At 33.8% G+C, this 19,662-nt stretch overlaps 1 protein-coding gene across 1 annotated transcript in view; it reads right to left on the bottom strand.

The window, feature by feature from the left end:
- mfas (midline fasciclin) overlaps nucleotides 1-16,000 on the bottom strand; it is a 44,934-nt gene extending 28,934 nt beyond the window's left edge. Inside the window, exon 1 of the mRNA XM_085940585.1 lies at nucleotides 15,847-16,000. Coding sequence (XP_085796711.1) covers nucleotides 15,847-15,914 — 68 coding nt within the window. The 5' untranslated portion in view covers nucleotides 15,915-16,000. The remainder of the gene's footprint in view (nucleotides 1-15,846) is intronic.
- Nucleotides 16,001-19,662: the final 3,662 nt, after the last annotated feature.

Genomic DNA, 19,662 nt, shown 5'->3' with positions numbered 1-19,662 from the left:
GGATGTCAGCCACTTGCTCAACCTATTAGGTCCATACCCTGACACACACAAATTGAAAAACAATTTTTGTACTTGCCAGACCCAGGATTCGAACCTGGGACCCACGGCTTTGTAGTCCAACGCTTATGCCGCGCGGCATCCTAAACTTTAAAAATATGTATTTCTGTGTATGAAGTGTCTAAATATTGTAAATTTACAACATACCATTGTTTGAATTATTTACCAACTCAACATTCGCAAAATTTATTTATTTATTGATATATACTTTTACTCATAAATAACACTTACATAAATATATACATAATGAAAGTTGCAACATTATTTGGAACACCCGAACGTCGCCGCGCAAATTAAATTATGTTGCATCGCCGGGCAAAACTTACGTCCCACGTCCCAAGCCAAATTAATGCGTTACATTTGCGCGCGTCACACGCCAAAAATACATTCTGATCTGTTTTCCTAAACGCGCCTAAAGAAGTACCTATAAATTAAAAAATAACGAAAAATGTGTTGAAACTAGGATTTCAAAAAATAGGTGATATCAATTAACATTGTTTTCACGAGAGGAAAGGTGGAAGAAGAATTTATTGTTTCACAATTAATCGCAACTACTAAATAAATCATACAGTTAAAAAATAATGCATATACGAAATTTAGTTGTTAGTAAATATTAATTATTGTAATATGTAAAATTTATTTTATTGGTATAATATAATTAAGTTACAAATAGACAGCATACTATTGGTTTTCAAGTAAATCTGCTGTAATATTCTAGGTTAATTATGAAAAGTTTTAAGTTGTTCCCGATGTCGATATACGCTAGAATTAACGCCATATGCCAGATGTGAATTTTGCAAGCTAGAAGCCTACTCAAAAATGCTAGATCTGATAAGAAAACTCGGCGCACATTATGAGAGGACAAAAGTACAGCATTCCCCAACTTGTCATTCAAGGATCAAATGAGCGTAGCAGAGGACGACGCCACATTTCGTGGCTTAAGAACCTCCGTGATTGGTACGAGTGCAGCTCCACTGAACTGTTCAAGGTAGCAGACGATAAATCCAAGATCGCCTTGATGGTGGCCGAACTCCGCTAAGGGATGGCACAATAAGAAGAAGAATGGTTGACCATACTGACATAATATACGGGAATTATTTCAGTAATAACTTTTAATTATAGAAGCTGCCGTGATTTCTTCACACTGTAAAACTACATTTTTCAAAAGGTCTGCTCATGAAATTTTACTGCAATGACTCGGTATTTTGTAACTACAGGCAATACTACTTTTTGGTACTTAGAGCCTTATTTAATACACGTATTCAATTCATGAATGAAAACCTAACCTAACCTAACAAATAATTCAGTAGATATATCGGCTATTTTCAAAATTTGTTTGCTGCTGGCTTACTGTAAAGTGTAAACCGACAAGATTCTTGTTTTATTTAGACATGAATTTTATGTCAGTTCTATACGACCCAAAGAGGTTGTACGGCCATATATTTCCAATACAAAATTTCACGGTGAAATGTGATACGGCGAACTACATAATAACAAGTTTCCGGACACGTTAAGTATATAGGTATATATATCCATTACGTTTTTCGGGACTCCCGTTATTATACCTACAATGGTACCGCTATGTCAGACTTAAGTTGAGATGTTTTGTTTAAAATTCACGTTAAAGTGTTATTCAGAGTTATGTTGTTTTCTAATTAGCATTCATTAGTTTGATTTCACACTGAGCAAGTGGTAAGAAACGGTCAAAAGATTATTCAACCCACACGACAAAAATAATAATGCAATATATCTACCTAACATAAGGTTGAAGACACACTAGTCCTAGTGTAACAAGAATTTTATTTTGCTATAAAGGTGGCTTAATAATGGGTCTAGGACGATTTGGCACCGGACAACTGGACGCCACGGAATTCGAAAATAAATAGACGTTATGTACTTATAGGTACTTTAAAAAAATATTCAATATTATTATTTATACTTCAATGATTATATTATGATTTAATAGTTGGTAAGAATGTAAATATGCAGACGTAAACAATGATTTAATCGTGCATATGTTTAAGTTCCAACGAAAAAAGAGTTTTTTATTTTATATAAAGCCTTAGGCATGGTAATTCTCAATCCGTAATATAGAATACATTATGTTAAGAGTAAAATGAAGTCAAACTACTAAGTAGTAGATAGAAACTGATTAAAATACCTCGTCTACACGTGTTTACGACAGTGCGGCGTCCAATTGTCCGGAGGCCAGTCGTCCCATTCCCTTAATAATTTATCGCAGTCAGTCATGTAATTTTATTTTTGTAATGTCTACCGACTACTTACGTACGATATGTTGTCGAAAGATGAAAAATCGGTGTGTGTACTTATGTACGCGCGTTAGGAGCATGCCCCCCACAAAGGGGGGATGACAGGGCTCTAGCCTGGGGCCCGGACTTAGTAGGGGCCCGGCGTGGCAGATCAACCAGTTAAGTGAGATAAACACACGGTAAATTTATAAGACTAATAGTAAAAAAGTCGAAACAAATAGAATTTTATTTTATAATTATTTTTAGTGTGTTTCCCGACTAATAAAAAATACTATTTATCCAACATGGCGAAGGGTCACATGTAACTTGTTTATCACAAAAGAGGGTCGCGATCACTGCTTCTTGGTATGATGCTGAGTGCCGACAATTCAAGCTGATTTATTTAAAATTATCAACAATTGCTAAAAAAAATACACAGAATACCCGAAAATTTAACGAGGTTGTCGCGCGACATGTTGCCAATGTGGACCCGGCATTACACTGACCTTAACCTTAGCGATAGGTTGGGGAGGCGCCAAATATCGTGTCCTAGGGGCCCGTTTCAGGATGTGGGGGCCATGGTTAAAAGTTATACTTCTTTGGCGTAACAAAACAAAATAAGCCGTTACCTGAGTCTATTAATAGTACATTGTATTAGGTTAATGAAAACGTAAGCGATTCATTAATGTATCATATAGCACATGATAATTATAATTTAATTATTTGTACCAAAACTCATCTTTGCCATACAGCGGTTATAATCAATTCGGAAGTGCCCATGATGAATTAATTAAAAATCAATTTTTAATATATCTTTAGAATTATTTACCAACTCAACATTCACAAGATTTATTGATATATAATTTTACTCATAAATAATACTTAAATAAATATAGCCTCAAATCTTGATACACAATCTTTACAATGAAAAATAAATATACAATCCTCAACATACTACAGCTCAATGAGGTCACATGTGATATATTATGATAGAACCAAATGCCGCGGGTATTCCGCTGACATAGACCTTGCGTGCCGTAGAATCCCGAGAGGAGTGGAGTTAGCCTGTTGATAATGCTATTCGACAGTCAAATAATTAGAGTCATGTTCCTCAGTCAAAAGGTCTTGAGTCTTGACGAATAAGAAGAGGTATTATTCCATTCATCTAGATAATTAAATTTAAATTTAAATACAAATGTTGTATGTCCGAACCTCCGCCCTTTCTGTGCGCGCCTGACCTAGGTACTGAGTACAAATATAAACTATATCATTCAGGATTCTAATTTTATATTAAAGTTTTTTTTTAAATTTGCAAATGAAATTATCAATTAACGTTGTTTTATCATAGTGATAAGAAATATTATTGAGAATATAATTTTGGTTTGCCCTCAATATTCTAAAACACATATATTGCAATCATTATTTCTTGAAAATATTTGGAAATGTTAAATTTGTGTGATAATATCACCATTTACGTTTCTATCCAGATTTTATGAGGTTCGGGTGGAGAATATGCACTATCACCCATCCGCCCGAGCTACAAGATCCAACAACAAGAAATCGGCGATGACATGAAGTTGCTGTAACCGCATGTAGAAGACTTCTAGTGACGTACCTGTCATGGCAGCTACTCCTTTTCTTCTTCGCAATAAATCAAAAGTTTACTAATAATAATTCGAACATCGCTCTTGATCGTTTTAGACGCGTTTTTATTATATAAAGCTTCGTAATTTGACAGATCCGCGCAAAAAATGATAAATTTGGTGCTGTTCCTCATTTGAAAACGGAAGTGTGATTGGCTACAATGGAGGAGATTGTCAGTTCACAGTTTAAACAGTTGTACAAGAAGTTCTTGTTCGACAGTAGCTCCTTGTATTGAAACAGCAACATTTGTGTTTTAATCAACTGAGGGATTAAATCGGTGAACAACGGCTTTTTACCAATAAAATTAGGCTGCCGCGGGTGAAAATAATAAATATTGTAATCTATTTCTTTTATTCAACAAATAATTAACAAGATTTGAGAATATAACACTTTTTATATTGAACATATATAATTTCTAAATATCTCATATATTATCAACCAGAAGAAATCTTTTTTTAAATACGACACTCGACTGGACTGTAACCACTGGATTCGCGCCAATGTGCTTTACTAATTATACTGCAGGCTTTTGATAGACATTTCTTGTAATAACTACTAGTTAATTTCGTCGTAATTAGATAGTATGCCCGTAGCTTAATTAGACAAACACATTGGCGCGAATCCAGTGATTATTGGTCCAAGTCCCGTTGGGCGTCGTATTTTTTCAAAAAAAAAAAAAATCTGGTAGGTGTATATTATTCAATAATATCTACTTAGTTTATTTGTAGAATTTTTTGTACCACTGGATATTTCACTTTCGATATAGGTATGATATTTACACTTGATACTCGATGACAGATGGTTTTCAAAACAATTGCTTGCGTGTGAGTGGGGCTAAATAGTAGTGATATGTGGTCTCGTGAACCGTTGTTTTAATTAAAGCCCACAATTATGTACGAAGTGGACTGTCCAAACTACGTATGATTCGATAGCAATGTTTATTGGTGTGGACATGCGCTGATGTAAACAATTGTTTATGTGCTTACGTGTATATTTGTGTAGTAGGGAAAATTAAAAAATATATAGGTATATACCTATATATAATTAGTTTGTTTGCGGGCTGAAGTACATTAGCCTAGACTAGACTTTGATCAATTAATTAATGAAGGACTTACAAAGAAATTTATTTTTGTTGTTATATATTGATAAAGATATATTGTTAGCATGCATAGTTAGATATGAGTACTGTATTATGCCTTCAATCTTCATTTATTAATGGCCGCGATCTATTTTTGTGTTTAATGCGTATAATATATTATATTATACACTTATACAGGATGCAGGAGCTTGCAAATGAAAGACGCAAAGTAGGTTTAAAGATAATTTTTTCGATGACTGAAGTAATTGTAAACTGATTTGCTCAACCAAAAGCGATGCTCATTAATGACACTTAAATCGAGCGAGTCAACAACTACATCTATCATGGACAACACGTTGCTACCTGAAAGCAGCAGTGGGATAAGTTAAAAATATGAGTTTCGAGATAATAATTTCACATTATTATCTCGATTATTATATCATATATATATCTCGATTATTATCGCTTTGCGAATGGACAACCGCTTTACGATAATGCCGTCATACAGCGGTACCCAAGGGGTACTAAACGACCACAGAGACACTTTAAGGCTATACTTCAGTTGAGGCATGGTCTAAAAAGATCGTGACTAGACGATGCGCGGATTGTGCAAATGAAGCGAGCCGAACGAAATATATTTTGTCATAAAAATTAAACACGCGTCCATTTAATGTTATTGTTATATTAGTAATAATAATAGTATATTCATTGACATGTTTTCTTTTTCAAGTAAATGGGTAACGTTTTTTAGTAATCTTTATAAGATTTAAGAATACATTCCTCCAACGCCATCACAAAACAAATTGACGTGCTTACACCTCGACTGTCAGTCTCCGATTGGCGACGAGTGAAAAATTTCGTCCCACCTACTGTTGAAAATTATTTGCCGTTTCACTTATGTATGCTCTTAAAACCAGCTGAATAGACGAACTCATAAAGTTCGGTGGATGTACGTGGCAGCGAAGAACTAGAGACCGATTAAAGTGAAGGGAGCCAGCAGGTCTATTCTATACACAAGGCTGCTTTCGGTCCGTTACGGCAGCTAAATAGGGTAGGAAAGTATCGAATTATTAACACTTATTGTAACGATTACAATAATTTAGTTATAATTGTTACAATAAGTGCTATGATTTAACAGCACCTCTCATGGTTGTGATAAATTTTAGACCGAGATAGACAGTTTTGACAGTTCAGACGGCTAACTTATTGTAATTGTTTACAATAAGTGTTAATAATTCGATACTTTCCTACCCTATTTAGCTGCCATAAAGGCCGAAAGCAGTCTTGTGTATAGAATAGACCCGCAGGGCTGATCATGATGGTGATAATACGTACATTTCGTCGTAGAGCTATCAAAACCTGTTATTGTGACAATACGTTTTTTTTGCATTTCTTGAAAATTAAATATATATCAATCAAGCCGTCAACAACCGTTAAAATATGGTTTATTATAGAAATGTCCGAATTGATATGTTTCATTTTAATAAGACCGTAAACACATCGGAGTTATGACAAACTTTCGATGATGACGATTTAAATTTTAAATAAATCAAATTATTTAAATATTTTCATATTCGCTGTTTTTGTCTCTCCCGTAATGTTCAAAGTTTAAGTAAGTAATTGCAGGCAAATGAGTTCAGTCGTATTTTTACTTGGTAGTTAAATCATCTCACATCGAACGTTTATAACATGTCAACGTCGGCAACTAATATAAATACGTTATGTCGTAACCATGAACCAACTGTCCAAATAATCATATATCCCTGAGTGAATGTAGAATAGGTGTGTTTTGCGTGTTATATAATATTTTTGAAGTTATACTTCTTTTGGCGCGTTTGGGAAAACAGACCACAGTGTATTTTTGTGTGTGACAAAGTTGCGCGCGCCAATGCAACGCAATTTATACGCATAATGTCATTTAGTTAGTCTTTCAATACAACTAAGTAAAGAGCACGTGTAACATAACCAATATTGTGTCATAATAAATATATAAATTTCTGGAGACTAACATTCTATACTGTTAATTTATATTCATAAAACTTTATTTATATTGGAGTGCATATTTATTTTTCATTGGAAAGATTGTGTATCAAAATTTGAGGCTATATTTTATATAAGTATTATTTATGAGTAACATTATATATCAATAAATAAATTTTGTGAATGTTGAGTTGGTAAATAATTCAAACAATGGTGTGTTGTAAATTTACAATATTTAGACACTTCATACACAAAAATACATATTTTTTTACAGTTTAGGATAATATTAATTGTCGTATATGCCATTTCAATGTATTTATTAGCGGTTTATAATAATTGAAGACAAAAATAATTATTATTTTGTTACGCCAAAGAAGTATAACTTCTAACGCGCGTACATAAGTAGACACACCGATTTTTTTTATTAATATAAAAAAGTACACTTTGTTTTCGATCAATTAAAATTACTTTGATACAGTGATTTCTAACCACTTTTGGTTGTCGTAACACTCGTAACCTTTGAGACATTTTCTAGAATCTCAAGGGACCACCACAAGAGGACACAAATTAACGCGGAGGCAAAGTTGCACTCAAAAAGTAGTCCTACTATTCTGATATGATTATTCGTCCCAAAGCACACACTGTATTAGTACTGCCGTAGGCTAACATTTTGATGGGATAATTATTTTAGAATATTTTTTTGTGCATGCCAATAAACACACACTCGACCAGCGCCATCTTTAGATTAATAAAGCCTGAGCATATCTTTTTGCACAAGCAACGAGTGGTCCACTGTTCAGCTGTCAAAATCAGATCCCTGATTGCTTGACATATTGATTCGCCCATTTTCGTTTCAAATTGAATTAGAAAAAAATTCTCAAATCAAATATATTAACTATCAGTGTTATTTATAAACAATATACATTACTGTTATTCATCAGCTATAAAAGTCAGACTAGTCTTTCGCACAAAAACCGGTGGTAATATTGATTTCCAAAAAATATGTAGCATTGATCTATGCATTACATTTATAGAAGGTGTGTTTGTGTTTGTGTTAGTGCTAGTGTATTATTTATCATAACTCATCTATACAAATCAATTCATTCCCTGTGTGAACACGACAGACGCGTCAGTATGAGCACTCTACAGGTCATCCATAGACAACAACGGGAGGGGCGGAAAAAGTAGGACCAGTCGTTGTGAATATATCGGCTTTCTACTTGAGTCGGCAATGACTCGACAATATTCATTACTGTGGTGAAGATAACTATAGCGTTATCGTCTAATGTCATTGGTTATCGTACACATTTTAAACCCATTGACAGAAACAAAATGAAGAGTGCGTAGTAGGCGTTTACGTTCTTCATTGCCAATAGGATTTGTCGATTTTTAGTTATAATTTCAAAATAGTTCAATGTTTAAAAATACGTAAGTAATTAACGTTAAAAATTTTGGTTCTATACGTTTATCTTGGATACAGCCGCAAGCACACTTTGGAAATAGCCGATATACCGGATTATTTGTTAGTTTGGGTTAGTGTAGGTTAGGTTGAGTAAGGTTAGGTTATCCTAACAAATAATCCAGTATATCGGCTATATTCAAAATGTGTTTGCCGCTGTATCCAAGATAATCGACTTGTACCAAAATTTTTACTCTTATTAGGTACCAAATTTGTTTCAAATTATATAATGACATGGCTCATGTTACTGGTTGTCAATCACTGTTTTGAACAGTTAAAACTTTACAGCGAAAAAATATATCAATCCGCACGACAATACGAGAAAAAAACAATGGAAACCACGGAACACAGAAACTCGTTATTTGTTGTGCGTGGAGACATTGATTGTACCTATATTATAAGTGTAATTTTGTCTTCATTTTGAAGCAGTATTATTATTATCTCGTTCATGAACAGGGTCGCCATCTTTTTCAACGCTGATTATAGTACAAAGTCGTAAAAACTATGGTATTTCCGAATTTTTCTACGCGGAACATTTTTCGTGTTAAATCTTTTATATTTTTTTCAGAATCAAAATTACAGTATTATAACATTAGTGTATGCCTCATTCACATTATAATTCATGTCAGTATACTTCTATAATACGGAGACAATAGCAATGAATCATTTTACAATTGAAATTGAAACGGTGATTTAATTTTTATTTACCCAATATGAATCACGCATACATAATTCATACAATAATAAATAATACATACATTGCTGTCAATATTATTGTCATTCGCAGATAGTGTAAATACATTAATAATTACAAGATAAAAAGAACTTTTTATAGGTATACAACGTTTTTAAATTTTCCGTTGAATTATTATGCTCAATATGCTCAAACTTGTACTTGATATGGAGTAAATAAAAAACAAACAAACAAACAAATATAAAATACTGAAATGTCATTTTGATTTCCATAGTAACGCACTTATAAATATTAATAATTTAGTTGCTAGGACCACCCCCTTCGCAATCAACAATATTATAGTCTTTTACTTTTTATGAATTTTTTTGAAATAACTTTCCATACAAAACAGAATTAACTGAAAATTAATTCATTTCTGCTTAAAGATGGCTAAAAGTATTAAAAGAATGTATTGGCATCGTGTTCTGATATATTCTAAAAGTTTCAAATGTCTAGCTAGTCGGGAAGTTAGTTAAAATCGATTGCAAGATTTGTACTGGACAAACAACCACCGGACAAACGAGAATACGAGCTAATAAAAACTTTGTATAAATGGCAGAAAAATACCGGATTTTCACAAAATAAAAAAAAATGGTTAAGTATAACATTTCAAAAAATAAGTTATTATTATTAACGTGGTTTTACGATAACACATTGCAAACTAATTTATTGTTTCACAGCCAATAAATAAATCATATCAGTTGCAAAAAACATTAAATTTACAAAATTTGGTAATCACTAAAATATTCTATGCAACAATTATATATTAGGTATTCATGTTAATTTTTAAGCAAATCTGGCGTAATATTCTATCTCGTTTTAAGATAAGTTATAAGCTATTTTCGATGTCCAAGAATGCTAGATTTAACAGTATAATATGCCAGATGCAAATTTTTCTAGCTGGATATACCATTATAAATCGTCAGGTGTTCGAATTTAGGACTAAGCTCACCACAGTATAAAAAGTATTGACTGATTATGTCAAAAGCAAGCATGTGGCGCCCTCACTCAGCGGACAACTTATATGTACAATTAAAAATGCTAGATCTCGCAAGAAAAACGCCAAGTTGGCAACGCTGGGTCCATTCGGGTCCATACAAGACATTGACTATATTGAGATTAAATTGTTATTGTTGTTCGCAGAGCTCAGCAGTCAGGATGCGCCACGTTTGGTTTTTTTAACCGGTCCAAGTATTCTTCGGAGAATAATTTTGTTTTTGTCAGTTAGGCCCATAACACAATCACTCAAGCAGATACGTGCTTATTATGTGTCACCACTGTTATCTTCAATAATAATTATTTTTACTTACAGGATGTTGTGATTCTAGGAAAGAGAGATATTTATATTGTTTAAGTACGTTAGTAGTTGAGATTTATGGGTTTTTTTTTTTTTTTAACATGCCTCGAAGCCTCTCTAAAGCCTCAATTACACTGAGCGAGTTTACTAGCTGTAGTAGCCCGGCTTTCAACATTTTTCGTAGATTGTTTACAATCTGCTAGTTAGCTAGTCAGATGATTACACTGGGCGAGTTTACTAGCAGATAGTGAATTCGACGGCTAGTAGCTAGTAAACTGGCTTAATGTCACCGAGCCTTAAATCTGCTACTGCCGGGATGTTTTTGTGTATTAAGTACAGAATGAAATATAAATCTACAGAGAATGACTCTAAATAAAATATTATTTAATTGTATTGAAAGCACCCGCGTTGGCCGTGCGGCTTAAGGGTCGGCCTATAACGTCGTGGGTCCCAGGTTCGAATCCTGAGTCTGACAAGTATACATATTGTTTTTCAATTTATGTATGAGTCACAGTATGGACCTAATAGGTTAAACAAGTGTCTGACATCCATTTCTTGTAAAAACAAAATCTATTAATACAAACCTCCACTCTGTGGAGGTCCACACAGTGACGTCCCGTGGGGGTAGGCTGATTGAGCGTCGCTTGGGGGCGGCAGTTACTCGAAGGGGGGAAAATCGAGGAGAACCATTAGGTAAGTATATATATATATAAATGTCTACTTAAAATAGTAATAACGGAAATGTCTTTCAAACAAAATATATTAATTAACAAGAATGTATTTTTTTGCTGGGTTAGCGATGTCTAGTTTATTTCCATTTACTTTGGACGTCACGTCCTTGGTGACCAGAAATGACACGTGCAGATTTGCGAATTATATGTAGGTACATATTATTTATCTAATTTAAATTTATCCAAATATTTTTTCCAGTTATTCGTGAGTTTTGGAAGTCGTCAGGTGTATTTTTAAATATGTCTCAAACCGTTGTTGTCTATCGTCTATTGAAGCAGATATGGCAAAAATTAGATTTGAATGACATGGTTAAGTACTGACTTTGCATCAAAAAAGGCCAGGAACGTTTGTTTTATTTTAATGGTTGTGTGTTGAGACTATTAATTAATAGTGTAGGTATCTATGATTAAAAGTAAGATATTAGAGTCATAAAAGGATGAAAAAAAATACTGTATAAAAATGGGGCGGCATTGGTGTTGAAATACCGACACGATGTCGATAGACGGCAAACATTTGCCGGTCAACGCGTATGTCGCCCTCTTCACAATGGTGAACACCACGATACCGCAGAGATTTATTTATATCATACAAACGTTAAAACGTTAACATAAACTTACAAGTTGTGAGTATTATGAGACGTGGACCCTGAAGGCAAGGGAACGAACGGAAGGCAATTGATGCCTTTGACATGTGGTGTTGGCCTCGAATGCTTCGTATTTCTTGGACGGAGCACAGGACGAACCAGTCAATCATCCAGAGACTGAAGATAAAGAAACCACTCTCGACAATATGTCTGAGAAGAACTCTGCTGTTTTTTGGACATATTGTCAGACGTGGACCGGACAACCTGGAGAGACTGGTAGTTTTGGGTGGCCTCTAGGGAAGGCGAAGCAGATGAAGAGCGTCTGCACGCTGGAGCGACTAAGTGAAAGAGCTGACTGGAGGCACCATCCATTCTGCCCTGAGAGAAGCGGAAGATCGAGAAGGATGGAAAGTCTTGGTCGCTCAAAGGATGGCGAAATTCAAATGTGGTCACGATCCTCAGTGTGTACGACCAAGAAGAAGAAACTTACAAATAAAATGTAGGTTAAGTTTTTTTTAACAATTCATTGATGTACATAATAACATTTTATATTTATTGATATGTAAGAAAACATCGATTTTTCTTACACATCTGTTAAACTTTGAATCATTTCTACTAAAATCGAATCAAGCTTCGGTTGTGTGACAATACGAGATTCCAATACATTCAGCGATATTCCGGTCCATGTTGCTTATTTATTAACTTTTTTTAAGTGGTTTAACCGGCCACTGATTGTCAGAAGCATTTGACCAAATTGGTTTACGGTAACTGATTGATCTCGTCTCAGTCATTTAAACATCTTTACTTCGTGCAATAATCATTTCCTCTTCGTATACATATACGTATATATAACATACTCGCAGCATCCATAACAAATAAATAAATAAACATAACGGAATAATCCAGGCTCGCTACCACAGCCAAACGTAATAAAGTATCTGAATAAAACCGGTCAAGTATTAATTTATTGATAACGTAGTTTATAGACTCTCTTTGACCTCGGACCTCTATTAATTTTGTTTTTTTTTGATTAATTATATCACAATGATAAGTAATTTTCTCGACAACTATACACTCATATCAATAATTTGCCAATAATTGCTTTTGGCCTCGATACACTGCATTTGAGTATAATATATTGTGATAAAAGATGTTTTGGACATAGTTATAGCGGTTCACGTAAGATAAACAACATTAAATTTATATCTGAAATTATTTAATATAAAATTAACGGCATACGAATCGTAAAGGTTAATAACAAATTGGCTTCTAGTATTTTATTGTGTAAATTTAACACTTCTCTTTATAAAATCATAATAGAATTATATACCTAACACTGAAACTTAACACACAATTACAAATTCAAGACGCCCACAACATGACAGGAAAAAACAAAGAAAAATAAATGAGTAAATACAAAAATTATAAAGTACATCGAATGAGATTTTGAATTTATTTTATGAAACAACGTCCATCTAAACGAGCGATACTCAGCCTGCGGCCCTTTAAGCTTTTATGTGCGGTCCGAAACACATTTATTATCAGGAATTTCGTATATCTTGAGATTCGTTTCGACTTGGACGCACAGATAGTGACACCCGAAGAGGATTGTCATTATGGTCCACATCATATCTGGTTATAAGAGTGTTGCTATTAATTGCACACGATTAATTAAAAAAAACACGCATAATTTATAAAATCTCAAAAATGTTTTGTAAAAAAGGGGGGGTTTCATGATTTTTTTCGTCACACCAGTAGTGATGCGGCCCGCGTTACTTTACAAATATATGTATTTGGCCCGAAGAAAAAAAAGGTTGAGTATCATTGATCTAAACTCATACTTACGTAGGTGGAATATATCAATATCCGAAGCGATCTGTTTGAACACAAAGATAATTGTCAATTCTACAATAGTTAAGTTATTTATGTCAACAGGTGTTTCGGGTTATGAACCCATTTTTGTAACGACTGACAAATCAATCGTAATGACGATGGTTTAATAGCCTGAAATAGATGTAAACATAAATAATTTAAATATTTTAGAATTAATAAAAGCTTTGTTTTAAAACCGTTACCGCCAGTAGGAGAACTACTGTATGTATGCTCACAAGTATCCAGGTACCAGTGGTGTACGGTCTCTTGTAACTCGACATAATGATATTACAGAAGAAATCAACAAGAGAATCATGTCTGCGAATAAATGCTACTTTGGCCTGTTAAGACATTTTAAGTCCCGCATACTATCTCGCCGAACTAAAAGCACTCTTTACAAGACACTTGTAAAGCCAGTGCTCATTTACGCATCGGAAACCTGGACATTAACACTAAGAAATGAACCAGCCCTGAACATCTTTGAAAGAAAATTCTACGCCGTATATATGGACCGATCAGGGACGGCACCAATTGGAGGAGAAGATATAATGCTGAGCTCTACGGGCTGTACGAAGATTGCAGCGCAGTTCAAAGACTGCGATGGCTAGGTCATGTGCACCGTATGAATATTCATTAGTTTCATCTCTTTTGATTTAAATTGACATTCATTAATTAAATATTTATTTTTATTAGAGGCACGATAATGGAACATTCTTCATTGAATATACTTATTATACTATATTTATATAAAGCTCTCACCCGGAATGCGTTATATGTGAGTTCGAAACCCCATTCCGGTCAAGATTTCTTTTAGGATTTTTCTTATATAGTTTCTGTGGTTTTGTTTATTGTGTATCTCAGTGGCGTACGCGAGTCGATACGTGGTGGTATGCCAAAAAAATCGGTTTAATGTTGATACAATACATATACGATTAAAGTTGGGTTTTGGGAATTTTCCGACAGGAATTCTCGAGAAATTTTCGAGATTTTCCATCCCGAATCTCGAGAATTGAAATTTTTAACATTTCGGGAAATCACGGATCTCGAGAATCTTTTCTTGGAATTCGGGATTTCTTCATTATCAAATATTAATTGAAAAAATGATTTTCTATATGGAAAAAGTGGACAGAAAACACAAAACGTTCAAAGACTGGTCGGAAGCCAACGTCAATTTTTGCAACATCAGGGAATTTTGTGTCTCGAAAGCGTACACGATCGTCAGACGCAGCGATTGACAGTGTTTTTTGTAAGTCTATTTTAATTTTAATGTTTTGAATTATTTTTGTTTTCTTACATCTATTTTGTTTGTCTTCTTACATAAATAATAAAAAAAATCATATTTTTTTACGAATTTGTCTGTTTTTACACTGATTTTAGGATTTTTACAAGTTTTTTTTAAATTTCCCGATATCTAGAGAATTCTCGAGAATTCTTTTCTGGAAAACCCGAATCTCGAGAATTTAAATTTTCATCATTTCGGGAAATCCCGAATCTCGAGATTGTGATTTTCTCGGGAAATACCCAACTCTAGATACAATACATAATACAAAATTACGACAGGAATTTCAATAAAAATATCATTATAATTGGTATTAAATTAAAGTATAACTAAATGTAACTTGGCACTAGACCCAAAGCAGTACCAAAAAGCATTAAACCAGAAGTTTTAGATATCATTTTACAAATGCATGCACACAAACATACATACATAATATATTATATAATTTTGGGGTACGCGCTATTTTTTGTTTCTGACACACAATGAAAAAGTTTGTATATATTATATTAATTAATAATATTTGCAGCAATATTTTACTTTTACATAATTCTATTAGTCTACATAACTACTAAGGAAAAGCATTTTTGGACACAATTATAATTTAATATATCGTCACCCTAGTTTTAACTTGTAAGAGTGATTTATTTATTAGGATTGTGTTAATCTAATTTGAAGGTTGAATTAAAATATATTCAGAATATCTTCAGGTAGAATTCCGGGTTGCAAAGGATTAGCAAGATTTGAAGATAAACCAAAACTACAATAATTATATTCGCTGTATTAATAATTATTATATTAGACATTATAGTTTAGTTTAGTAAAAACATTTTTCCCATAAAATTAGAAATGGGGTGACGATTTATGTAATTCTTACAAAATGTACCTTGATTGAGATATGGCTGAAGCCATGAAGAAGAAGCTTACTAGCACTGCAAAAAGTGCTCCCTTCATGATGAGGTTTTTTATTGACGCTGATTATACAATACACACTTGAAAAGGACGAGACGAACGATCGCGACGATAGTTCGCGAACGACTGATCATCAGATCATCGGACAGCGATGATGCCAGAGGTTATGAGCTGGGTGCTCTGGTAACGGTATGATTAGTGTTCAGCGCCGTAACTAGGCAGGTGAAACTGGTGCACAGGCCCAATGCCAATTCCAAAGACGTCCCTGAAATTAGGAAATAATTAAAGCGACCATTGTAAAAGGGGATATACCGATTACATAATTAATAACATAAGAAACAAAACACGAAAGGTTATGCATTCGGGGAAATTTGTAGACTATATGTTTATTGAAACAGAAGGATAACATTTTTACACAGTTAAAAGATAACACAGTTATATGAACCAACCAAGCACAACTAATTTTAAAGCTTACTGTTATGATTTATCCAATTCTATTTCGACCACTGCAACTTTGGAAAGTCGACGTTCTATATCTGATCAATATTTTCTTTTTAAAATTATCACTGGTTTTGTTGACTCGCCAAACCTACTCGAAAGGGTGGGTTTCCATTGTCCATCAAGATTTACACGAAACCAAATTTATACCATACTTACCATGTCAGTCGTAGCGATTCTAATTATGCACAAAACTCTTTTATTCGGCGCTCTTGTTTAAATTACAATATGCATTTCTCCACCGTTGATCCTTTTAATAATTAACCTGTTTCATTTAAACGCGCTATCTCAAAAATTTTCTTAAAAATCAAAAATACTTTAATATATTATATTTTTTTTAGAAATGTTACTTTTTTGTATATAATTTAATTATTCATTATTCTTCCTCATTTTTCTCATGTAATTTTCTTTATATTTATGTTATTCTTATTCTCTATCTTGTTGGGCTTAACTATATTGTAATTTATACATGGAAACTTTGCTAGTTGCAATAATTTTTCATTATTATATTTTAAATATTTGTAATCAATATGTAACTGTTTGTTTCCTTAATAAATAAAATAAAATAAATAAAAGTAAGTATTGTAATCAATTGTAATAATTGTATCTGTATAAGTATTTTTTTAATTAAAAAAACCACTCATCATTCATCCTCAGTGATAATTACCTCAGTTATAGGTGTGCTGTATTTTTATAGCGGGTGTCCTCAAATTCAATCAGTTTGTCGGGCCTTTATGTACCTAAACCCGCCACTGACTGTGTATATTAACGCAAGATATTTTGGAAATTACGCCAAGTGAGATATGAGTCTAGGGATTGCAATACCGGTATTTGAAAACCGGTATTCCAGTATTTATCAATACCGAAATACCGGTTTTAAAATTCCAAAATACCGCAATTTTCGGTATTAAGAAAGCACGCTAATCAGCGCTCGAAATGTAAAATTTTACGAACAGGAGCACTCGATAATTTTACGAAAATATTACCTAACATTATTATCTAATTGTATATGTATTTAAAAAAATAAGTGTGTAAGATTTTTTTTATTATATGGCATATGTCGCTCACACGGTCAAATTAATATTTCCACGAGACGGAGCGATAATTTTGGGGATGCTACGAACCGGAACGGCGCTCCGGTGCGTTCCGATCCATTTCGAGCCCCGACGCTAATTTAAGTTTTTAAAATGAATTATAAGTTTAAATGCAAATGCAACAGATGTGAAATAATAAAAAAACAAAATCTATCAAATATAATATTAATTATATAATTGTCGCGATGAATTATCTTAAATTATAATTTCGAAATAGGTAGTAAACAAAAATGACAAATTAAGGTTCAATTATTCTATTAGTATTGGTGACGGTACAGTCAAGCATTGAATTTAAGAAGCTTGCAGCCGCATTTATTTGCACTTGATGAACTAGCCTTTTTGAGGCTTTTATTAAAATCATCAATATATTCAAATTATTTGTAAAAATCACCAGTTCTACAATATTATAAACAATAGATATTTTTAAATGTCAACATAATGACTGTAGGTATATCGGTTTTTGCTACAAAATAGTGTTTTAATTTTTTTTTTAAATATATATAAGTAGTATTTCTGTTTTTTTAATGTTTTAACGAATACCGGTATTCAATAAGAAATACCGAAAAACCTGTATTCACATTTACATTCGGTATTGCAATCCCTAGATATGACAGGCAAGCATAGGAATAATTATAAAATATTAATCATCACTGTCACTATAATCCGATGTAGGTGTTGGTGTAAGTGAGGACGTACAATGTAGATGAGGACGCCTACAGTACCTACCTAAATATTAATACTAGCCGAGCATCATGTTGAAATATTTATCATAAAGACAACATTATTCTAGTTTATACAGTGAATAAAATTCTAAGATCTGATAACCTCTGCCAGGTATGTCCAAATTCAAGTAAGCTGTGATCTATTATACAGTGTCCATCATGGTGGGAGGGGGGGCGACAGGGCTCTAGCCTGGGGCCCCGGAATAGCGGGTCGACTAGATAAGTGAGATAAATGCACATCACAATTTTTTTCTAATAGTAAAAAAGTCGCCGGCGCGCTATTTTACGTCAGGGGTATTAACATTCAAAAATATGTGGTTGTGCTATGCAATTTTTAATTATTGTACGTCGATATAATGAATACCTACTGTTCATTTCACCTCGAACACCATTTGGAAAATACTACTATAGACTATAGAGCGTCAGATTGCCTTTAACCTCAGTGACAGGGAAGGGCATGGGCCTCACAAGGGGGACTGACAGGGCTCTAGCCTGGGGGCCTGGCGTGGCGAGTCGACCAGATAAGTGAGATGAACACATAGGGTAGGGTGGTACAAGAGCGCGCAGTGTGCAAGAGTACGCATTCGATTTAAACTTACCGCATTTGACGTTAGCTGATAAATTCAGGCGCTATATGCTAGCGTGAAGTTGTGATGTGTCGCCGTCGCGAGCTGTGTGTAACTAGGTGATTATTTACGATCCCAGGTAACAAAATCGTTTTTTTTTTGCTTGTTCGTTATAATATTTAACTGTTCTGGAAACTCTCTCACATGGAGGTTCGTTGCAATAAAGTGTTCTTGTATTATTATTTATATTACAAATCTACTTAATTAGCAGTTACACGACAAAAGTTTGACAGTTTGCCCTAGATGGCGATAGTAGTATGTTTTTGACGAAATGTTCGCCTGCTGTGCATGAGTGCGCTGGGACGAAATGTGCAAGAGTACGCGCGCACTCTTGCACGATACGTTAATTGCTACTGTTATTATTGTTTACAGTTTTGATTTCAGAATGTCCAGAAGATGAAGCAATTAAAAATACTAAGCCGAAGAAGAAGCTGGCGCCTTTAAACAACATTTAAAAAAAACCTCAGCATGCTCCAAAGAAGAAGATCTGGATATGCCCAGCTTGCGGAGAAATATTTAAGGAGCCAATGGTGGAGGACTGGATTCGGTGCAAAATATGCCAAGAATAGTGGCACGAGAAATGCACTGGTTATTTGGGATCTGGAGATTATACTAGTGATCTTTGCCACTGATTATCCCATCATATAGTGTCTGCGCACTGGTGTACACACTTCTGCGCACTCTTGGGCTGCAGGGTGCACACGAGTGCGCACATTAAGTTTTTTTACTTTTTTTGTTATGTGTTGTAATAGGTGAGAGTTAGACGATTCGTATTTTTATAACAGATATTTATTTATTATAACAGATAGATAACTAAGAGTTGAAATAAACTTATTTTTGTTTTCCTAAA

The sequence above is a fragment of the Rhyacophila brunnea genome, unplaced genomic scaffold (genome assembly GCF_057557595.1).
Source record: "Rhyacophila brunnea isolate RB1 unplaced genomic scaffold, BYU_Rbru_1.0 scaffold_1, whole genome shotgun sequence".
Classification (NCBI taxonomy): domain Eukaryota; kingdom Metazoa; phylum Arthropoda; class Insecta; order Trichoptera; family Rhyacophilidae; genus Rhyacophila; species Rhyacophila brunnea.
Note: the sequence above shows the minus strand (reverse complement) of the source record. Positions and strands in the feature narration are given on the sequence as shown.